At 28.5% G+C, this 20,755-nt stretch overlaps 2 protein-coding genes across 4 annotated transcripts; both read left to right on the top strand.

The window, feature by feature from the left end:
* Positions 1 to 3,522: 3,522 nt before the first annotated feature.
* On the top strand, positions 3,523 to 5,108 carry LOC102621126 (floral homeotic protein APETALA 2-like). Its single transcript, XM_006480518.4, has 5 exons — positions 3,523 to 4,193; positions 4,276 to 4,301; positions 4,400 to 4,430; positions 4,533 to 4,620; positions 4,741 to 5,108. The coding sequence occupies exons 1-5, from the start codon at positions 3,718 to 3,720 to the stop codon at positions 4,792 to 4,794; spliced, it is 675 nt and encodes a 224-aa protein (XP_006480581.1). The 5' UTR covers positions 3,523 to 3,717; the 3' UTR covers positions 4,795 to 5,108.
* Positions 5,109 to 12,454: 7,346 nt separating this feature from the next.
* LOC102621401 (APETALA2-like protein 2) lies at positions 12,455 to 15,504 on the top strand. Of its 3 annotated transcripts, none has more exons than XM_006480519.4 (10): positions 12,455 to 13,271; positions 13,428 to 13,453; positions 13,547 to 13,577; positions 13,701 to 13,788; positions 13,895 to 14,043; positions 14,162 to 14,206; positions 14,299 to 14,402; positions 14,483 to 14,625; positions 14,748 to 14,867; positions 14,961 to 15,504. In XM_006480519.4, the coding sequence occupies exons 1-10, from the start codon at positions 12,757 to 12,759 to the stop codon at positions 15,207 to 15,209; spliced, it is 1,470 nt and encodes a 489-aa protein (XP_006480582.1). In that variant the 5' UTR covers positions 12,455 to 12,756; the 3' UTR covers positions 15,210 to 15,504. The 3 variants fall into 3 exon arrangements, with proteins under 3 accessions (XP_006480582.1, XP_052299827.1, XP_052299826.1); XM_052443866.1 differs by having other exon boundaries at positions 12,459 to 13,271; positions 14,964 to 15,504; XM_052443867.1 differs by lacking the exon at positions 14,748 to 14,867 and having other exon boundaries at positions 14,964 to 15,504.
* Positions 15,505 to 20,755: the final 5,251 nt, after the last annotated feature.

The raw sequence follows: 20,755 nt of genomic DNA, 5'->3' as shown, positions 1-20,755 counted from the left end.
ATTTCTTTATGTAGACTAACATTCATACAAATATTCTCAATAAATTTGTAAATTAGTAAAAAGTCCCAAGTCTGCGCCCAACAATTTGGTGTGTGTTATTAAATTCAAAATAAAACCTCAAACCTTGTACTCATGAACGGAACCTCCTCCCGAATTTGACTTTGCTGTACTGATCACCCACAGAAAATTTATGCTTTATGACAGAAAGCAACCCCAATCAATTTGGTTGCCTCAGCATTTTTGTTTTTTAATTTATAGATGCCAAACGCCGTTTGAGAGACAATGTAATCAAAATATTAAATTCTTTATAAGATTAAATGTTGAAAAATGCTCTCTAACTATAATAAAATATTAAAATATAACTAAAGTCTTAAATTAGGTTTTTTTTATATTGAGATTGGACAGTTATAGTTTTAAGCACTAAAAGTGTTTGGCAATTGATAAATGTTAACTGTTATGGTTTAAAAGATAAATTAAATTGATCCACCAATTGTATGATAAAAAAAATATATAATATCTTTATTACTTTTGTCAAAATTATTATTTAAATGTTATATTAACTACACGGGTCCAACTATGTTACCACTGTGGTAACATACCACATTCTTTTGTCTTTTCCTAATCTACCGTTAGATTTAACTCAAAACAAGTGTATGGCTAAGATGTTTCTACTGGGTTATTAACATTATACTCCCCAATGTTTGCTACAAAATTACAAAAGGATCAAAGCTTAAAATATTGACACGTAAGTCCAAAATTTACAATTTATTATTCAATAATATTAAAACATTTTAATTATATTTAAAATATAATTAAATAATATATTACTTAATTATATTATAACAATTAATAAGTAAAAATTGATTATTATTTAATAGGAGAATAATAATAAATACTTAAATATTATATAAAAATAAAATTGTAACATAATATTACATTATTTAATTATATTATATTAATTAAAATATAAAAATGATTATTATTTAACAATTTAATATAACTAATAATAAGTACTTAAATAATATATAAAAATAAAAATATAATATAATATTATGTTATTTAATTATATTACAATATTAGTATATAAAAATTAATTATTTTTTAAATATTTAATAAAAAATATTAATAAATTGGATAATATTAATTTAAAATTAGTAGTAATCTAAATAATGATATAAAATATTATTACATATACTACAGTTCATATTGTACCAAATATGAGATTGTATTACAATTTAATATATCTTAATGACACACACCGTAATACAATGCAGTTAATGCAATACAATATATTGTGTCAAATGACCTAATTAATTTCACCGATAAATTGATTTATTCTTATATATGAATTAATATATTTAAATTAATAGTCTTTCTTATTTATTGATTAATATAATATATAATAAAACCATGTATTAACTCATAAAATATGAATTTGATCTTTTGTTCTTAATTTGTAGTTAATATTTTTTTATAATACTTATTCAATATACAGTAAATAATTTCAATATACAATAAAAATATATTAATTTACCAATTAATATTTTTTTAATATTTAATAAAAAGGTATCAAAAAATTTAGAAGCTCTTAATAAGAATTTAGAGGAAAAGCCACTTTATGCTCCATACTTATTTGATAACGTTTTTCACATCTCATGCTTGATAATTTTGAGTTAGTGATAGAATTTAGTTGCTAGTTGCTAGAGATGTGGAACTGAAACTAGTGGGCACGTAAAGAATCCAATCAGTTTTTTTTATCATTTTAATTAATTTATTTAGTACAAATAAAAAATTATTTTTATTAAGGATATATTTGACTTAGGTAAGTGTATGGAATAAATTTTCTTTTTAAAACTTTTATGATGGGTGTGTGAATTAATAATTAATATTTTTTATTAAATATTTAAAAAATAATTAATTTTTATATACTAATATTGTAATATAATTAAATAACATAATATTATATTATATTTTTATTTTTATATATTATTTAAGTACTTATTATTAGTTATATTAAATTGTTAAATAATAATCATTTTTATATTTTAATTAATATAATATAATTAAATAATGTAATATTATGTTACAATTTTATTTTTATATAATATTTAAGTATTTATTATTATTCTCCTATTAAATAATAATCAATTTTTACTTATTAATTGTTATAATATAATTAAGTAATATATTATTTAATTATATTTTAAATATAATTAAAATGTTTTAATATTATTAAATAATAAATTGTAAATTTTGGACTTACGTGTCAATATTTTAAGCTTTGTTCCTTTTATAATTTTGTAGCAAACATTGGGGAGTATAATGTTAATAACCCAGTAGAAACATCTTAGTCATACACTTGTTTTGAGTTAAATCTCACGGTGGATTAGGAAAAGACAAAAGAATGTGGTATGTTACCACAGTGGTAACATAGTTGGACCCGACCCTAACTACACACTATTAACTTTTGGTATATTATCATTTTACCATCTAATATTTTCTTAAATGTCACTTTACTAACAATGTTTTCTTACAATTACTTTTTACCACTTAATATTTCATTTTTATCATTTAACCACCGAACCGTAAAAGGTAACAGAAATTGTAGTAAAAATTTATTTCACCCTTAAATTGTTTAAGTGTAATTTAACCCTCTAATTAAAAAATATAAAATTAATTATATACAAGGAAATAATATTTTTATTAATTAATTATTTTACATATCTAAAATAATTAATTGATAAAATTATAAATATTTTATCTTGTGAAATTCCTAAAATACTAAATATACTTAAATTCCTAATATACACTCATTGCATGACCAATTTACTAATAGAGTCAACGATTTAGTGGTAGAATGATAAAAACTAAAAAATTAAGTAGAAAAAAGCAATTGTCAGAAAACTTTTATAATAAAGCAATATGTCAAAATACATTAGGCGATAAAATTTTAATATTCTATTAATTTTTATTTCATACTTACAGTTTTTTTTTAATAGAAATCATACTTAAATTCCACAACAGCTCAATACTAAGGAGGTGTTTAATTTACTACCATGCACCATTTTCAAATAATTTTAACAATATTATATACAAATATTATATAAAGTACATATTGACACAAGTTGTATATACGAATAATAACACACTCTGCCATTGTAAATTTTAACATGAGAAGGTAAAAAAACTTTAAAATACAGAGGTATCATGTTAGACATATAACAAATAAATTATGTTATAACATATGTGTATTTATTTTTAAAAAATACTATATAATTAATGGTTATATTAAATTTTATTACTTATATTATGCATATATTAGTTGATTGTATATCACTTATCTTTTCTTTATAGGAAAATACTAAGAAGGTATGGAGCAGCCAACCGACAACGACACCCACAAAACGTTACGCCGGTTTACGATTAAACCCATATTAATTTATCGTTATGTTTAACGGCGCTCTGTTTAATTTTTCTGCCAAAATATTTCTACTCTTTTTTTTTTTTTTGGGGTTAGTCTTAAATTTGCTGCAATCACAAAGAAACCTGGCTTTCGATTTCTCTCTCTCTTTCTCTCTCTTTATAAGACGAACGCAAAGCCAAAAGTTCTAATTTCCAAACACAATACATATTACACACCAGAGCTTGAATCTCTTTCTCTATTAGGTTTTATAAATTGATTCATTCGCCTTTCTTTTTTTACTACTAGAAGCGAGAATGTTGGATCTCAACTTGAGTCTGCGTACTAGTAGTAGTGGTGGTGGTGGTGGTGGTGGTTCCTGTAACAACATAGTAAGGGAAAAGAAGGTTCTGGAACTTTCCAATTCCAACTACAACCACACGGGAACTTCTAGAACCTTCCTTTTACATCCCTCCTCCTCCGTCACCACCACCACCCACTCTGCCTCCTCCTCCTCCGACGTCAGCTTTTCAGCTGTCGGTTACAGTTTCAGCACTTTACAAAGCTATAATAATAACCCTAATAATAATAATAATAGTAATGATAGTGATGACAAAACTATTCAGTTTTTTCCGGCAAATAGTGAAGCAGAAGGTGTTAATAACAAGCAGGCCGCGATGCTGCAGCCAAGACGACAGGTGAAAAAACTTCGACGTGGGCCCCGATCAAGAAGCTCCCATTATCTCGGAGTTACATTTTACCGACGAACTGGCAGATGGGAATCTCATATCTGGTTAGTGTCTGTCAATTTTTTTTTTAATTTTTAATTTCTTAATCGCTTTTGTGTTAAAAATTTAATAGATTTTGTGGTGCAGGGATTCTGGGAAGCAAGTTTACTTGGGTGAGTACAATTTCTTTTTTTTTTTTTTACTTGTTCTTTTGAAATTTATATTTTAGATATATATATAAATCTTGTTTCTTTTTGGAGAAACTTTGCAGGTGGATTCGATACTGCTCCTGATGCTGCAAGGTGCATAACAATTTATTTATTTTTCTTTTATTTCAACCCACGAACTGGGAATATTGTTTATCAGATTACTTAATTTTCACCGTTTGATTTTGTGGTATTCAGGGTTTACGATCTAGCTGCAATCAGGTTTCGTGGACTTGATGCAGAAATCAATTTCAGTATTGATGACTACCGTGAAGATTTAAAATATGTAGGTCCAATTATGTATGTTGAATGAGAACTTAATGTCAATGATCATAGATTAATAATTAGAGAAATTAATAACTTATTACACGCTTTTCTTTCTTCTCAATGATTGATTTAATTACAGATGAATACTTACACAAAGGACGAGTTTGTTTCGGCTCTCCGGCTCAGGCACTAGAACACTCGACACTGCCCGCCGCAGCTTCATAATGGTCATTAGATTCTAGTAATGGAATCGTTTTTATATATTTTCAATAAACAAAACTTTTTAGTGAAAGGAATGTGCTTGTACCCTAAGCTAGGCATTAGGGCTAAATTCGGTCACAACGCTTCTAGTTGTTTAGATTTCCAAAAAAAAAAAAAAAAAAAAAATTGTTTATTTAGCTTTCTCTTATGGAGCTATTGTATTTTGGATCCGATGTTAGATTGTAGCATATACCAATTTGGTCTGTGCTTGATGAAAGTATTATCGCTCAGCTTCTGAATTTTAAATGGGTAGGTTCAGCAAATAAATAAATGAATAAAGCCTAAAAAAATTGAAATATATAGCATGCATTTATTAAGGCATACCATATAAGTTTTCTTGGGTCCGTAAAGTGTGCTCTCCTGATTTTCTGTAATTTAAAATTGGAGCAGTTCTTGAATCTTGTTATTTTATTATACAGTCCCAATCCTTCTAAACGAGCATTGGTGTATGATAAATTCAAAATTCAACCTTAAATTTTGTACTTCTTTTTCCAGATGAATTCTCGTACCAATATTGTAATCGAACGGGACCCTCTTCTCCAATCTCTCTGTATCTTGTGGCCATTAAAACTGTACAGAAAAGCAACCCCCACTCATGACTCAACTTGGTTGGTGCAAAATCAAAAAGGCTGTTACTGATAATCTGATATCATGTTGTCAAAATATCTTCAACAGTTGATTCACGAGTCACAATAGGTCAATAACTTATTGGTCAATATGTGAGTATCCCTAAAAAATAGCCTTTTTTTTTTAGTTTGTGGTGACTAAATAAGTTGTTGAATTGTTTGGTAAATTATATTATTGTGATTATTGTGAGTATAAAAAAATTAGTACATGTAATTGATAAAATTTATTATAAAAGTGTTGTGGTATTATATAATTACCACAATAGAAAGATATTTTAATTACTTTTTTATTTATATATTAGAGTTTATGGGAAAAAAAAGAAATAAATGTCACTGTTAAAATGGGTAAATGTTCATTTAGATAGTGTTTGCTCTCTTTTTTTGTCTGAAATCTAAATAGATATGAATTCGACTAAAGTCTAAATAAACCTAAATACATACATGTAAAAGAAATATTTATTTTTTCTTTTTCGATATCTAAATATAAGTGTTAAGTTGTTTGTTTCTCAAAAAGAAAACATTTAAAATATGATATTTTCACATGTATAACCTCATAAATATTAACAACATTTATATTTATTGGTTAAACACATGACGAGTTATAAATAAAGTATTTGAATATTAAAAAAAATTGATAATGTTTATCTTAATAAAGCATGAAAAATAAAATATATATCTAACACATTTATGTTTTTACATTAATATATGATACATGTAATGTCATTTTTAGTACATTATATTGATTTTTCTTTTTTTAATTACATCCTAATAAAAAAAATTTGATCATTTGAATTAAAATTAATGTATTAAATAAAATTCAAAATCTATTATAAAAATAACAAATATAAATACAAAAAGATGGACCTACTATAAAACATACTCACTTAAAGCTCTATTACATTTAAAATTCTCATTAAAAAAAAAAATTGAATACACGCATATAACAAAAAAAAAGGATAAATAAAAAATAATAAAATGATAATTTATATAATAAGAAATAAATTTATTTAATAGAGGTATTAATGAAAGAGAATAATAAAGTTTTATTCAGTTGTTTTTCCACTCAAAAAACAGTTAGAATATTTAACTTTTTTTATTCAAACCTAGACATCTTATAATCAGATATATATAAGTGATAGAAAACAAATAAATTAAAAAATATAAATTTCTAATAATAATTAAAATTCAGACTTCAAATAAAAAACAAACAACATTTTAGTCTCTATATTTTTACTTCAGTGCTCGTTTAGCTCATATATTTTAAAAAATAAGATATTGTTACTATTCAATATATTACAATCTCATCCTTCTTTTTTTTTTTATAAATAATACACTTACAACAATATTCTTGGGATATTAATGAAAAGAAAATTATTAATTTATTAGATTGGCTTTAAAAATAAAATAAAAATTAGTGTAAATTCTTTATTATTTTACATTTAGGATTAATTTGTTTATAAATAATTATTAGTAAGAATGTTGTAAGAGTATTAAATATTGTTTAAAGTTGGTTGGTATTAATTAATCTATAAATTAATAATTAGTATGATTGTTGTAAAGCTACAGAAAATACCAATTCTTTTATAATGATATTTAGGCAGTATTTATTTCACGGATTAGGGAATCAGAATCATTAATAGCGTTTACTTCGCAAAATAAAGGCGGGAATCATAATCGGAATTGTGGGTCTTACCCAAATTTGGGAATGGAGAATGGGAGAGCTTGGGAATCAATCTCCTATTCCCTAAATTTCTCATTTCACCCCCATTAAATTTTTATAATCTCCAAATTGCCCTCAATCAACTTTTGTCATTTTTGCATTTTGACCCCGTAGAGTTTATGAAAATACCTAAAAGTTTTGTATTATTTGCACATAGGTCCTTTATTATTTAATAATTAATTAATCAATTAATAATAATAATTTATTAATTTTATTTTTTATTGGGATATTATCATTTTTCCACCAAAATTATTCTGACACATTATGTCAATACCACAGTTTGGTAAAAATATCATTTTACCGCCAAACTTTTAAACTGTTAGTATTTTCCCACCATTCCGTTAACTAAATAAAAATTATACTAACATCATAAGGGCATTTTGGACATCTCATGCGAAGCCAAAACGTTGCGTTTTGCAATTGTAAAAAAACAAACAATTTGGACATGAAAGCCCTAGAAATCGAAATCAACCCCCCTCTCTCTATTTCTTGTTCCATCTCCGCCCTCTCTCGCTTACTGTCACTAACCCATATCTCTCTCACTCTCGCAGCAGTGTCATCTTTTGGGGGTAATTTTGTAATTAAATCGTCTTTTGTTGTTCTTAATTTTTAAAGGGTAAAATTGTCTTTTACGCTCCAGGGGTAAAATTGACTTTTTATGCATTTTCCGTTAAATATTAACTGAGTTTTAACGGAATGATGAGAAAATGCTAACAATTTAAACATTTGGTGGCAAAATGATGTTTTCACCAAACTGTGGTACTGACATGATGTGTCAGAATAACTTTAGTGTGAAAATGATAATCTCTTTTTTAATTAATATTATTGTCATTATTATTAAAGACTTTTTAGTAATTTGGAATACCCAAATCATTCCATTTCTGATTCTAAGATAAAGTAAACACATTAATCACAATCCAACCTATTACGATTCTAATTCCTACAATTAAAGTAAACAACTTATTCTGATTCTGATTGTCGATTCCATTTCAAGTCCATTCTCATTCTTACCCATTCCGATTCCATCTCATTTCGATTTCAGTTTAGTAAACACAACATTATTGTTTAAGTTACTAATTAAATTTTTTAATAGATAAAAAATTAATACCAAAAATACTGTAGCTAGAATATCATTGTAAAAGATAAGAAAAAAAAAGGGACAATACTGTAATATAATTAAGAGCACCGATGTCTTGAGATATTTTTTAAAATGTAGAGACTAAATCAGTACTTAAATCAAAATATAAGAATTAAACAAGATTGTGGTTATATAATAGGAATTAAAAAAATATAGTGATTTATTTAATAAGTTGCTTATAAAAAGCAACATTTTACTTGTTTTTAAAAGTTGTTGTCAAATGAAGAAAATTATAAAATAAACAGCTTATAAAAATTTTATCATACATTATTGTTGTCAATACTTATGAAATAAGTCGTTTATAACGTTTCAATCTTAATCTCAAATGAGATATTCCTCTGTAGAGAATCTTGACAAAGTATAGTGGTTTATTTAATAAGTTGCTTATAAAAAATAACATTTTACTTGTTTTTAAAAGTTGTTGTCAAATGAAGAAAATAATAAAATAAACAACTTATAAAATTTTGTATCATACATTATTGTTGTCAATACTTATGAAATAAGTTGTTTATAACGTTTCAATCTTAATCTAAAACGAGACATTCCTCTGTAGAGAATCTTGACAAATAATAATGATAGGAATATAAATTTTAATATAGTAAGTTTTTTCATGTAAATTAATTTGTCAATACATTATTGGTTGGATGATTTTCGCATACGCCTCTGTCATAATAGTCAATATTTGTAAATTTTAAATTATTTTTTAATTATTTTATTGAGTCAATATAGTAATGATATAAAAAATACATTTTTTGTCCTGTAGCACTTTTACTTTGGTGATTAACAAACAATAATTCACAAATTCTTTTATATTTTTTTGTGCAAATTGATGTAACAATAAACTTTTCGATTAAATGATGTGATATGGCGTGCTTCAGTACTTTATTGATTATGTTCAATTTTATATTTTTGTTCAATCAATAATACATTAACACATACATTTGCTAAAAAAGAAAAAAAATTTGGATACTCTCTCTCTCTCTCTCTATGTGTGTGTGTGTGTTGTTAGTTAAAATGTTTGAAGTAAATTTGATGACATTTTAAGACTTTAGATAAGCAATTGAAATTCTTTTGATATTAGTAAATTGTCAAAAAAAAACGTGACAGATATTTTTCTAAATAATTATGCTGAGAAAAATAGACATCTCTCATGAGAATTGATGAAGCCCTCGTTTTATTAACGTTATGACCTAGCTAAAGAACAAAAAAATACTACGTTAAAATATTCTTATGATTTAACTTGATCCTCACTTTACAAAACGATTGCTTCCTCAGTTCTCATTAGAAAATGACCGTGAAATAGAAACATCAATTTAATGTGATAAATTTATATAATAAGAATACCATTTGCACATAAAGACGACGAAATAATCATCATTATTGAAAAAAAAACTGTAAATCAATAACATTTACAATTAATTAAATTTAAAAAATTGTTTGATTAAACAATTAATTGTATTTTTTAAAATAAATAAATAAAATTTGACCAGAATAGTGAATTTATCTTTTAAAAAAGATTTTTAAGGAAACAGATGATGAGGGCAAATTAAACAATAGTCACACCCCTGATCCAGAATCAAATGGGCAAAGAAAAATAGGCCCAAATCGAGGACATGATTTCGAACACAAGAAATTAGTCTTCTGTTTTTTTTTAAAATAATTGAGTCAAATTTCTGCGGGTTTAAATTTGATTTATTTATTAATTGAATTGAAGTATCGAGATTCGAATTCAACCTCTTTAATAAACAAGTATTCGATTTGATTCACTCAAACATAATTAATAAATGAATTTAAGTGAATCACATCGATTTCAAATTTATCAAAAAAAAATAAAAAATTAATGGCCGGCTAAGGTTGGTCAAATAAATGCGAAATGAATTCGCGGCATAAATAAATCGAGTTGATACAAATATATTTCGTTTAATAAACGAATTAGTGAACTCAAATTCGTGTATGATTTGTTTATTAAATTAATTACACGGATTTGGCTCGTTTATTAATTATATAAAAAAAAATTTTAACTCAACTCCATTTTTTTTCCTGTTAAATCGAATAAAAGAAACCGATCCATTTTAAACTTATAGTGGGATAGAAATAATCATATCATTACCGAGGTTAGTCCTTAGGAGAAGAAAAGACCATAACCAGAGCCTCCACTAAGATACTGCAACTCTGGAAGGGTCCAAAAGAAAATTAAACCGAACCGAATTAAGATTACTTCAAACCGAATCGATGACTGAAGTCAAACCGAATCCATGCCGGTCAGTCCTGGATAAAAAAAGATGAAGCATCTTCTTTTCTTTCTTATTGAACTTAATTTTTTTTTTTTTTAATTTCTGTTCTTTATGTGGTTTCATTTAAAATAAATAAATAAAAATAAAATCAGAAGAAAAAAAAAAGTTTGATCGGTAAAAATTTATTTGAACGACAAATTAAATTAAATTAAGAATTAAATTAAATTAAGAAAAAAAAAACTTGGGAGCTGCTGCCTGCTGCTGGATGATTACTGCAAAAGCAAAGAAAACACCAGAGGTACGGATATGGTAAACGTTGTATAGTCTTGTCGAGTCATAATCACCAGCTCAGTTGTTTTAAAGATTTCAGTCCACTCGCTCACCCCCACCGCCCTCCACTTCCCATACTACTGCTACTCTTCCGCCGAACAGAAAAAATAAAAAATAAAAAACAGACTGAAGCGGTAAAACACACGCGCCGTAACAATTTGCAAACCTTTTTTATTATTATTTTTTTAATAGAGCATCATTTTGTAGTAAATGAAAATTTAAATTGCATCAAAGATTTTGCAGGGTCTTGGTACTCTAACAATATAATGTTATTAGGCGCAGGCAGATATTTTATCGAAGGATTTTACTGAATCACAATTAATTTAATTTATAAGTCGCCTAAAACGTAATGTTTAAATAATGTGATAATGGATTTATTCTAAGATGATTGTCGTAATGAATTTTTAATTATAAATAAATGTAATTTGATCGTAAAATTAATTTGTCCCAATAGAACTCTTGAGCTATTCACATACGCCATAATTGTATATATTTGAATTTCCAGTAAACTTTATATTATAATTTATAAATTTGTTTGCTTATGGTACTATACGAGTATTGTAGCCCGCGGTATAGATACACCATAAAATGATCAAATTTTATTAATTTTATATTATTTGATTGTGCTGACATTGTGACTGTAACCTATGGTACAAGTAGATTATAATCAACTAAAAAAAATAAGATAACTTAGATTTAAATTAGTTTTTTTAATTTATTTGGAAGTAAATATCTACCCAATACCTGATGTTTTTCACTTTATCAAAATAGATCACTTTTGTATTTTTCTATTATCACCATAAGAGAATTTAACATAATATTGATAAAATGACTGTTTTATTCCTGAATGCAAAAAAAAAAAAAAAAAAAAAACAAAAAAATCTAATGGTTGTTGTTTTGGATACCTTTAGCGTAGCATTCATCATTATCTTGGATTGATGAGAACAAACAATAAACTCTAAGTTTCCATAACTAGTTTTTACTTTTATATCTCTTTTTTTTTTATTGAAGGGAACAAACCATCATGTTCAAAATTTCTCATATTCATTTTATAATCATTTTCAATGTATTTTAGATAATTATGATCGACTTTGTTGGTAATTTATTGTTTTTGAAGATTTGTTAATTTTTTTTAAAGATACTATTCCAGATGGAATATACAAGTAGAGAGTTCTTGATTTCCGTTGTAAACGAGTTACAAATTAATTAAGGTACTTCTTTCGGTGATTTTATATATTTAAATTAGACGTGGTCAATATTGGTCCTAAAAACTACAAAATAAAATTGAATTTTTTTATCATTTAGATAGGATTAAATGGTTTTTTTTAATATTTGGGTGTAAAATGATCATTTAATCAATATTTTGTTAAATTCTACGATGGTGTTAATAAAGAAAGAACGAAAAAAAAAAAGGTGACGCATTTGATAAAATTTAGGTAAATAGTTGCAAAAGAAATGAGAAAAATCGATTAGTGCATTTTTATAACGTGTGAAATATGACGTGCTGTGATATTTGCCGTGTATTTTGGTCATGATGGAAGCGGAAACAGGAAGAGGGCAAAAACAGATACCAGTTTGATTGTTGTTGTTGGCTCTTATGTCCCATCACTTCTTTTAGAATTTCAGACCCACCACCACTTTCATCTTTTCTTTCTTTCTTTCTTCATTCGTCCCATTTTTATTTTTTTCGTATAAACATGTCCTGCTTCTCCTTTGCGTTCTCCTTCTTACTATTATTATTATTATTATTATTATTATTATTATAAGCTTCCTCTTTGTAGCACTCCCAAGTTTCATTTTGCATTTGCAACGCAAAACAGGAACAAGAAAAGCACCAGCTAGTGCAATGTTGGATCTTAACTTGAGCGTGTACTCGGGCGAATATTCCAATTCCATGAACAGGGAAAGTTCTGGAAGCTTCCATTCCTCCGTCGTCACCTCCGTCGGTGACTGCTGCTCCCCTGCTTCCTCCTCCGGAGGTTACATTTTCAGTATACTGAAAGATTCTAACAACAACAGTGGCAGCAACCAAAACGATCACCACCACCACCAGCATCACTATCAAAACGACAATGTTTTAACTCAAGGCGGCGGCGGAGGCGGCGGTGGAGGCAGCAGCGGCATTCCGTTTATTCCGTTAATAATAAACACAGAAGTAGAAGAAGAAGAAGAAGGTAACAACAATAACGATGATGAAAGGGACAGGGTAGCTTCACTATCACAGCAACAGGAGGTTCAGATTCAGCAGCACAGCCATAGTAGACAAATGAAGAAAACTAGACGTGGGCCTAGGTCTAAAAGTTCTCAGTACAGAGGCGTTACCTTCTACAGAAGAACGGGAAGATGGGAATCTCACATTTGGTTTGTTATTTTTCTTTTTATATATATAATATATATATAAAAATTCATTAAAATAGTAGTCAAAACTTTTTTGCTTTTTGTTTCTGTTGAAGATTTTTTTAAAGTTCACCTTTTTTTTAAATATTTGTGTGTGTTTTTTTTTTTTAATTTCTGCAGGGATTGTGGGAAGCAAGTCTATTTGGGTAAATGTTTTTTAATTTTTATTCGTTGTACTTGCCATTTCTGACTTAAACTGCCTAGTTTTATTTACTTAGTGTATTTTTGTAAATTTGCAGGGGGATTTGACACAGCTCTTGCAGCGGCCAGGTGAACAAATATTTCTTTTTCTGAATTTATGAATTGAGATTGTTGTTTAGAGTTTCATTGATTGATACTATACTTGGAGCCAAGTTACGGGAATTTTTTGTTCAATTTGGTATTCTGATTCAGGGCTTATGATCGAGCTGCTATAAAGTTTAGGGGAGTTGATGCAGACATCAATTTTCACGTTGATGATTATCAAGACGATATAAGAATTGTAGGTCGCAGACTATGTTGTTTACTCGCTTAATTGAGTCGGTGATTGCAATTGGGTACTTACATTTCCTTTTTTTTTTTTTTTTGATTGACTGTTTGTTTTGCAGATGAGTAATTTTACAAAAGATGAATTCGTGTATTCTCTCCGCCGCCAGAACACTGCAGCAGCTAGCAGGGGAACTTCAAAATATAGGGGAGTCACGCTGCACAAATGTGGCCGGTGGGAAGCTCGCATGGGGCAGTATCTGGGCAGGAAGTGAGAAGCCCTTTTAACAATTTACACTTGATGTGCCATTTACTAATTATGAATTAAGAACTGGAGGAATTGATTTGGTTATGATAGTTTTAGTTTTGGGTTGCTTGCTTGCTAGCAGGTATGTTTACTTAGGGCTATACAATAGTGAAGAGGAAGCTGCAAGGTATAATTGATTACAAAAACAATCTTCTTTGATACTTGATGTCTAATTTTGCTTATGTTTAATGAACTGTATGTATATGTCTTGGAAATCAGGGCTTATGACAGGGCTGTTCTGAAATGCATTGGGAGAGAAGCAGTCACAAATTTTGATCCCAACTCATATGATGAGAATTCGATCTATGGGACCAACCCTGCCGGTAGTATTTCTCGTCAGTAATTTTGATATATTTTTTGTATAAGTAAATGCCAAATTGTCAGCTCTTAGTTTCTTATACAGAGGGCGACAACGAAGTTGATCTAAATTTAGGAATTGCTCCTCCGAAATCAAACGATGGTAGAAAGGATGAAAACAATTGGAGCAAATTTCTATTCCAAAACGGCTGGAATAACATGCCCAATGATTTCGGAGCAAGAAAAACGGTGATTTTTAGATTGCCTTTCCTCGTGCATTTTGGTTATTTGATTTTGCATAGATGATTTGGCCACCACAAACTGTCCAGGGTGTTAAATTAGCCAATTTCAATTGCTTGTATTGCTCTCAGCAACTGGAGAATTCTGTTGCTGCGACAGCAAGGGTTCAGCCTGCACCGTGTAACCCTGCTATGCCTATTGAGCCCTCTCCTCCTGGCTGGAGTGGTGGATTTTCTAATCACTTACTAAATGTAAATCCATGACTAGTTTATAAATGAATAATTTGGTATTATTTATGCTTTTGTTTCTGCCATAGATCATGTGATCGATATCTTTGGTGTCAGCAGGAAAGAGCATTAGAGAAGGGGAATATTAATTCCTTCCCTAGTTGGACATGGCAATTTGAAGCCCCTCTTGTTGGGTCAGCTGCAGTGCCACGCTTCTCTACTGCAGCATCATCAGGATTCCCTTCAATGATTACTGCACCTTCAGTCGTCTCCAATCACCTTCATTATCCGAACACAATGGTCCACGACCGTTACACCCAGTCGATCATCAACCCCAACATGCCTCATTTCTGCTGTAGAAGCTGAGTGGTAAAAAATGGTCACAATAAAGAATCTTTCTTGTACATTGAAGGGGTAAACAAGGGAAGGAAAACCGAGACTACTTGTTGTAATCATATGTTCAAGTGAAAAATCTTTTATATGTACAAGTAAATTAAATTTGATGAAGAGCGAAAGAGAGTTGCATTAACATCAAGCATTTTTCTTTCAGGAAGTTCTGAAAGTACTTGCAGTACTTGGCTAAACACTTGTAATGACTAGAACTTGTGTAAAACTGCTTTTCGGCTAATCTATTGAAGTTTGTGTGTTAATTTACTGTCAATTAGAAATTTAGCTATTTACAGTCAGACAATTAATATTCGAGGAACTTATTGTCAAGTAGATGTTTAGCTTATTATAATTAGACAATTATCATTCGATTTAAGAATGTTTATTTTACTCATATTTTAAAAGGGAGAAGATTGAATTAAGGGTTCATATTATAATACAAGAACACAAACCTTAAGTTCTATTATATGAAAGGTTAATTGGTGGTGAAGTTCTTATGAAATATATGTTTGCTTCAATGTGCCTAATTAGTTAAACATTCCCATTTGTTAACCAACTTGTGTCTTGAGTTTGACAGGCATAAAACTGGATTAGAGAAACTAAACTAATTTTTCTTTATTAATTTTGTAGCATCACAACTCACACAGTTATATTACAAGCATGAAGAGATTTTGTAGTCTCACAATGTGGTTTTTAGTTTTTACAATCATGGGGTAAAATCTTGTTAGTGCGACTAAACTAAGCAATAATGATTTTTGAACGCAAAGCGCTCATTGGACGAGTGATGAACATATTTTTGTCTTACTTTAAGTTAAGGACTTGAATTCTCTTTATATTAGAGACTTAGAATCTTTTTTAAATTATATTTATTGTAACTTACAATCTAATTAAAATATATAAAAATAGATAGACATAAGAGGTGGACCACGTGGAAAATTGTGTGATTTTTATATTGTTTTAATTCAGCCATGCGAGATAGTTAAATTTAATAACCTTGATACCACAATTAGACCCAAAGAAAGTGCATTGAGGTTGAACTTTGTGGCATCATAATTGAGTAGGAAATGAAATGATGGATTGGATGAAACTTGCGGGAAAGTGTAATTTCATGAAGTAAAAAGAATAAGCTATGTTTATTGTAACTTTCGACCCAACTAAAAAAAATGTAAAAATAAATAATATAAGATGTGGGTCAGGTGGGTCAGTATGTAATTTTTATATTATTTTAATCGAGCTATAAGTTATAATAAATATAACTCAACAAGACAAGACCTATTTTGTTTACTTTCTGATTATTTGACCATGCGACTCAGTAAAATTCGATAACACTGATACCATAATTAGACCCAAAGAAGGTGTATTGGGGGTTGAACTTTATGGCATCATAATTGAGTCGGAAATGAAATGGTGGATTGGATGAAGATGAATGAGGGAGGGTATGATTTCATTGAAGTAAAAAGAAGGAAAATTTATATTCGTCGACTTGTTTGTTTTATTTTTTTTAAAATACACAAATTTTTTTTTTTAATACACAAATATTTTTTTTTTAGTGCGTCACTTAAAGTTTATTTTTTGTTGTATTCTTTTATTTTCGTTTAATTTCTGTTAGTGAATTTAACGGAATGTTAATAAAATGACCTTTTTATCCCTCAAAATTATAATTTAACCTAAAATAAATAAAAATTAGAGATAAATTAAATGAATTTAATATTTATGTATTTTTTTAAAAAATAAAATAAATAAATGGACGGTTGTAAATTTTTTTTTTAAAAAATAATAACAATAATAATAATAGGATACACTCACAAGTCACTATAATATTACCAAAGTAATATTAATTAGGGTCATGCACATGGGGAAAAGTGAAAATATTTTTTTTTTCACTTTGTCTTTGTCTTGTATGCTATGAAAGCATTAAATTAAATAAAAAACAAAGATGTTGTCATAATCACAATTGTCTTTTGCCCAGGAGCAAACCTAGTTCTACAGCCCGGTAGGCCACGTGTGCAAGTCCTGATGCCTCCTTAATGGACCCTGGGGCCGTTCCATGTCCTTTTAATTTAATTTTTTTAATTTGTTTTATTCAAAAAAGAAAAAAAAAATCCGCAATCCTCGGCTTTGCTCTTGGTTCAACATCAGCGCTAAGCGCAGAGACAGTACACAGCTTTGAAAAAAAAGCATTCATTCAATTCACAGAACTCAATTATGAAAGATAGTAAAAACAAAGCTGATGTACTTTCATTTCGTGTAATGAACAGTCTTTGAAAGCTTTGATTATTCCAGTCTTTGTAAAGGGGGCCTTATGGGGATCTTCTTTTCTTCACTCTCTCTTTCCAAATTTCTAGGTGTTTGGGTTTTTTGAGGCAACAGTAACACTGTCACAACCTGATGAAATTTTTTTTTACCTTTTTTACTGTTTCTGGGGATTTTGATGAGTCCTTTTGTGAGTGAATGAGGCAGTTTCCATGTTGGGTTTTTACCTAAACTCTTATAAGAATGCATTTGATGCCCTTTTGAGTAATCACCTTATGCCTATTGTCTGTGATTTTTAGGATGTACCTCATGCTTCTGATTTGCCTCAACTTTTTGGTCAAATGATCCTCAATAATTTTTTGTCCTGGAAGAAAATGGAAATACTGTTTTGACAACCAATAATTAATTTACTTCTACTGATCATATGGGTAAATATCTTAATCTAGTTGCCTTTTTTTTTAAAAAAAAGAAAAAATTACAATGTGATATTTATTGGGATTCTAAGTGTGTATATACACTATATGGTACAATAATCAAACATATTAGCTTGAAAATATGTTCCCACTAATATTTATAGAGATACTTATCCTTAATTAAAGGGATTGAATTCCAAGAATACCACTAAGCTATAAGTTCAATACCGGCCTGCAAACTTTTAGCATCCATTGTAATTTTGAAGCAGTATTTCCATTGTCGTCGTATTCTTTTATATCGGGTAAATTTTAAATTATTTCCCTATATAGTGATAATTTTTAAATTATCCATCTTACTTTTAAAAATTTTAAATTATCTGAATATGTTTTTTTAAAAAATCAAGATGGGTTGATAATTTTTTAAAAAATTTTCTTAACAAATAGAGAATAAATTGAGATTTTAAAAAATAAAGAGAGTAATTTAAAGATAATTAATTTACAAAAAGCATAATCCGCAATTAATAGTTAAGGGCAAACAGGATAAATGTCCTCGTTTAATTAGAAAAAAATTTTACTTGATTTCGATGAATTTAATTAAATTTTTATCTCGTGATTGATAATCACTGTCCTGGTCAGTCAAAGCCCTTTGCCCTTTATCCCATTTAAATTAAAGAATTGAATGGTGTCTAGTAATTGAAAAGGCCAATACTTAATATCCCTGGAAGTAATGTTGTATTAATATTTTTGTATTTTATTAATATCTCATAGACTTTTATTTTACACTTTACTCAGCAAAACTTTACGTTACTAACCTTTAAGCCATCTTCTCAAAAAAACAAAAAACCTTTAAGCCATGCTATAACGACATGAATTTAGACTGTCAACTTGATTTCTAATATCTAAACAATCATTGATGTCATATTTTCTAAATTAATGAACTAAAATCCGAATCTACCCTAAATATCCCCAGAGAATTGAACCATATCGTTTTGAGTGTAAACCACAAAATGTCGTTTTAGGATTATAACCAAATAATTGAACACAATTATTATAATATATATATATATATTTTAGTCCGAAATTTTAAAGTGCAGGAAAGTACGGAAAATCTTTAAAATCGCATGGTTTTAAAAGTTTGAAATTGTAAGTTTTTAAAGTCGTGCGGTTTTAAAATTTTTCTGAACTTTTCCGCACTTTAAAATCTCTGACCAGAAAACTACTCTCTCTCTCTCTCTCTCTATATATATATATATATATATATGTATATATATTTGCTCATGAGATACATCATTATACATGCATACATACATACACATTTATATTTCTATTTAGATAGCTGCTAAGTTACCGCGGTTGTAATTTACAGCCCCTTTGAAATCATGTGAACAATGTTAATAAGTGGTGGGACATGCATGATTTGTGAATCAACTATAAGTTACAGCTGTAACTTAGCAAAATCTATCTATTTATATTTAATTTAATGAGAATATTTTCATTTTATTAAAATGAAAATACCAAAAAATAAAACACATATTTTAATATATTAACAGATAAAAGAATTATAATTTTCAATATATTAAAGTCTATTTTTTTATACTTTAATGAAAATGAGAATGTCATCGTCAAATAAAGAGTATATATATCAACTCCTTCAACCTCTATGAACTCTAATGAAGTGGAGTGGTTAAAGTTAGTCCACTTCATACAACACATCTGTCACACCCTAAATTCTACCCATCAATGAGGCTAGATTCAATGGTGTTTGTGCTCCCAGTTTTCGGCCTCTCCATTATTGAGTTCAATTTTTTTTTTTTTATGAGTTCAATTATTGAGTTCAATTGAATTGCTATACTATTTTTTTTTTTTTTTTTGTTTACACAATTTGTAAAGGGAATTTTACTCAATTATTTCTCTGAGTTCCAGGCTTCAAAGAAATATCGTTCAATGTTGCTCATCATTATTGGTTGCACTTGCACTTGCACTTGCACTTGGGCTCATGCGTGGGATGGTGGTGGGGATAAATGGCCTGAATGGTGATGTCTTTTCTGCTTTATCTGTTATTTTCATTTCTCCCTAACCATAATGATCCTCGGAAAAAAGGGTTTTGGAAAACCTAAGGAAACAACAACTGTAGGTCAAATATTATTACTCTACCCTTGAGGTCATTAATGAGTTTTTAGCTGTGAATTTAATGGCCCATCAAGTCAGATGTCCCCATTTGTGGCCATGACAAGATAACACATAATGCCAAGTCACATTCATTTCATTTTCATCTGCGCATGCAATCCAAATTTAGATTGCCTTGCTTCCATTATGAAAAAAATTTGAGCTCACAGTCTCTCTCAAACACACCGGTGCCATTAGTTTATGGGATCAAACAAATAGATCTTCTTCTTTTCTTGTGATGGTCATTTTCATGCCTGCCATTAAACATAAAGATCACGAAGCATTGCTTAATGAGTAAGACGATATGCCCAATGCCCCATAAACCCACGCATTGTGTTTCTGTCAATTGTCAAATCTGTAAAATCTCATTTTGTTAAAGCAGGCTCAGCAGTAATTGTCTGCAGACCAACATGAGTTTGCCCATTAGCTACAAAATCTTAGTGTTTAAGTAAATAACCTGTAGCCCTACATAATTTCTTCACCATCAAAACACACTACAAACCATTATGGTCTGTCCCGTTTTAGCTACAGCAGCACTGTTAATTCGTTTATTCACTTGAAATTTTGAAACGCCCAGAAATTTCAAAGCACACCAGGACCAAGTGATAATTGCAATTTACTGCATATTTTGTGCCTTAATTCATGTCATCAAATACGCCTACTTCATTTGCTTTTTACAATTTTATCAAATAG

Source organism: Citrus sinensis, chromosome 6 (genome assembly GCF_022201045.2).
Source record: "Citrus sinensis cultivar Valencia sweet orange chromosome 6, DVS_A1.0, whole genome shotgun sequence".
Taxonomy (NCBI): Eukaryota; Viridiplantae; Streptophyta; class Magnoliopsida; order Sapindales; family Rutaceae; genus Citrus; species Citrus sinensis.
Note: the sequence above shows the minus strand (reverse complement) of the source record. Positions and strands in the feature narration are given on the sequence as shown.

Bases quoted from the DNA above. Each gene is read 5' to 3' on its own strand.
- LOC102621401 (XM_006480519.4), top strand. From the start codon at position 12,757: ATGTTGGATCTTAACTTGAGCGTGTACTCGGGCGAATATTCCAATTCC. The intron at 14,044-14,161 runs GTGAGAAGCCCT...GCTTGCTAGCAG, and splicing joins GGGCAGTATCTGGGCAGGAA to GTATGTTTACTTAGGGCTAT. The intron at 14,868-14,960 runs GTAAATCCATGA...CTTTGGTGTCAG, and splicing joins TTTCTAATCACTTACTAAAT to CAGGAAAGAGCATTAGAGAA.
- LOC102621126 (XM_006480518.4), top strand. From the start codon at position 3,718: ATGTTGGATCTCAACTTGAGTCTGCGTACTAGTAGTAGTGGTGGTGGT. The intron at 4,302-4,399 runs GTGAGTACAATT...GAAACTTTGCAG, and splicing joins TGGGAAGCAAGTTTACTTGG to GTGGATTCGATACTGCTCCT. The intron at 4,621-4,740 runs GTAGGTCCAATT...ATTTAATTACAG, and splicing joins ACCGTGAAGATTTAAAATAT to ATGAATACTTACACAAAGGA.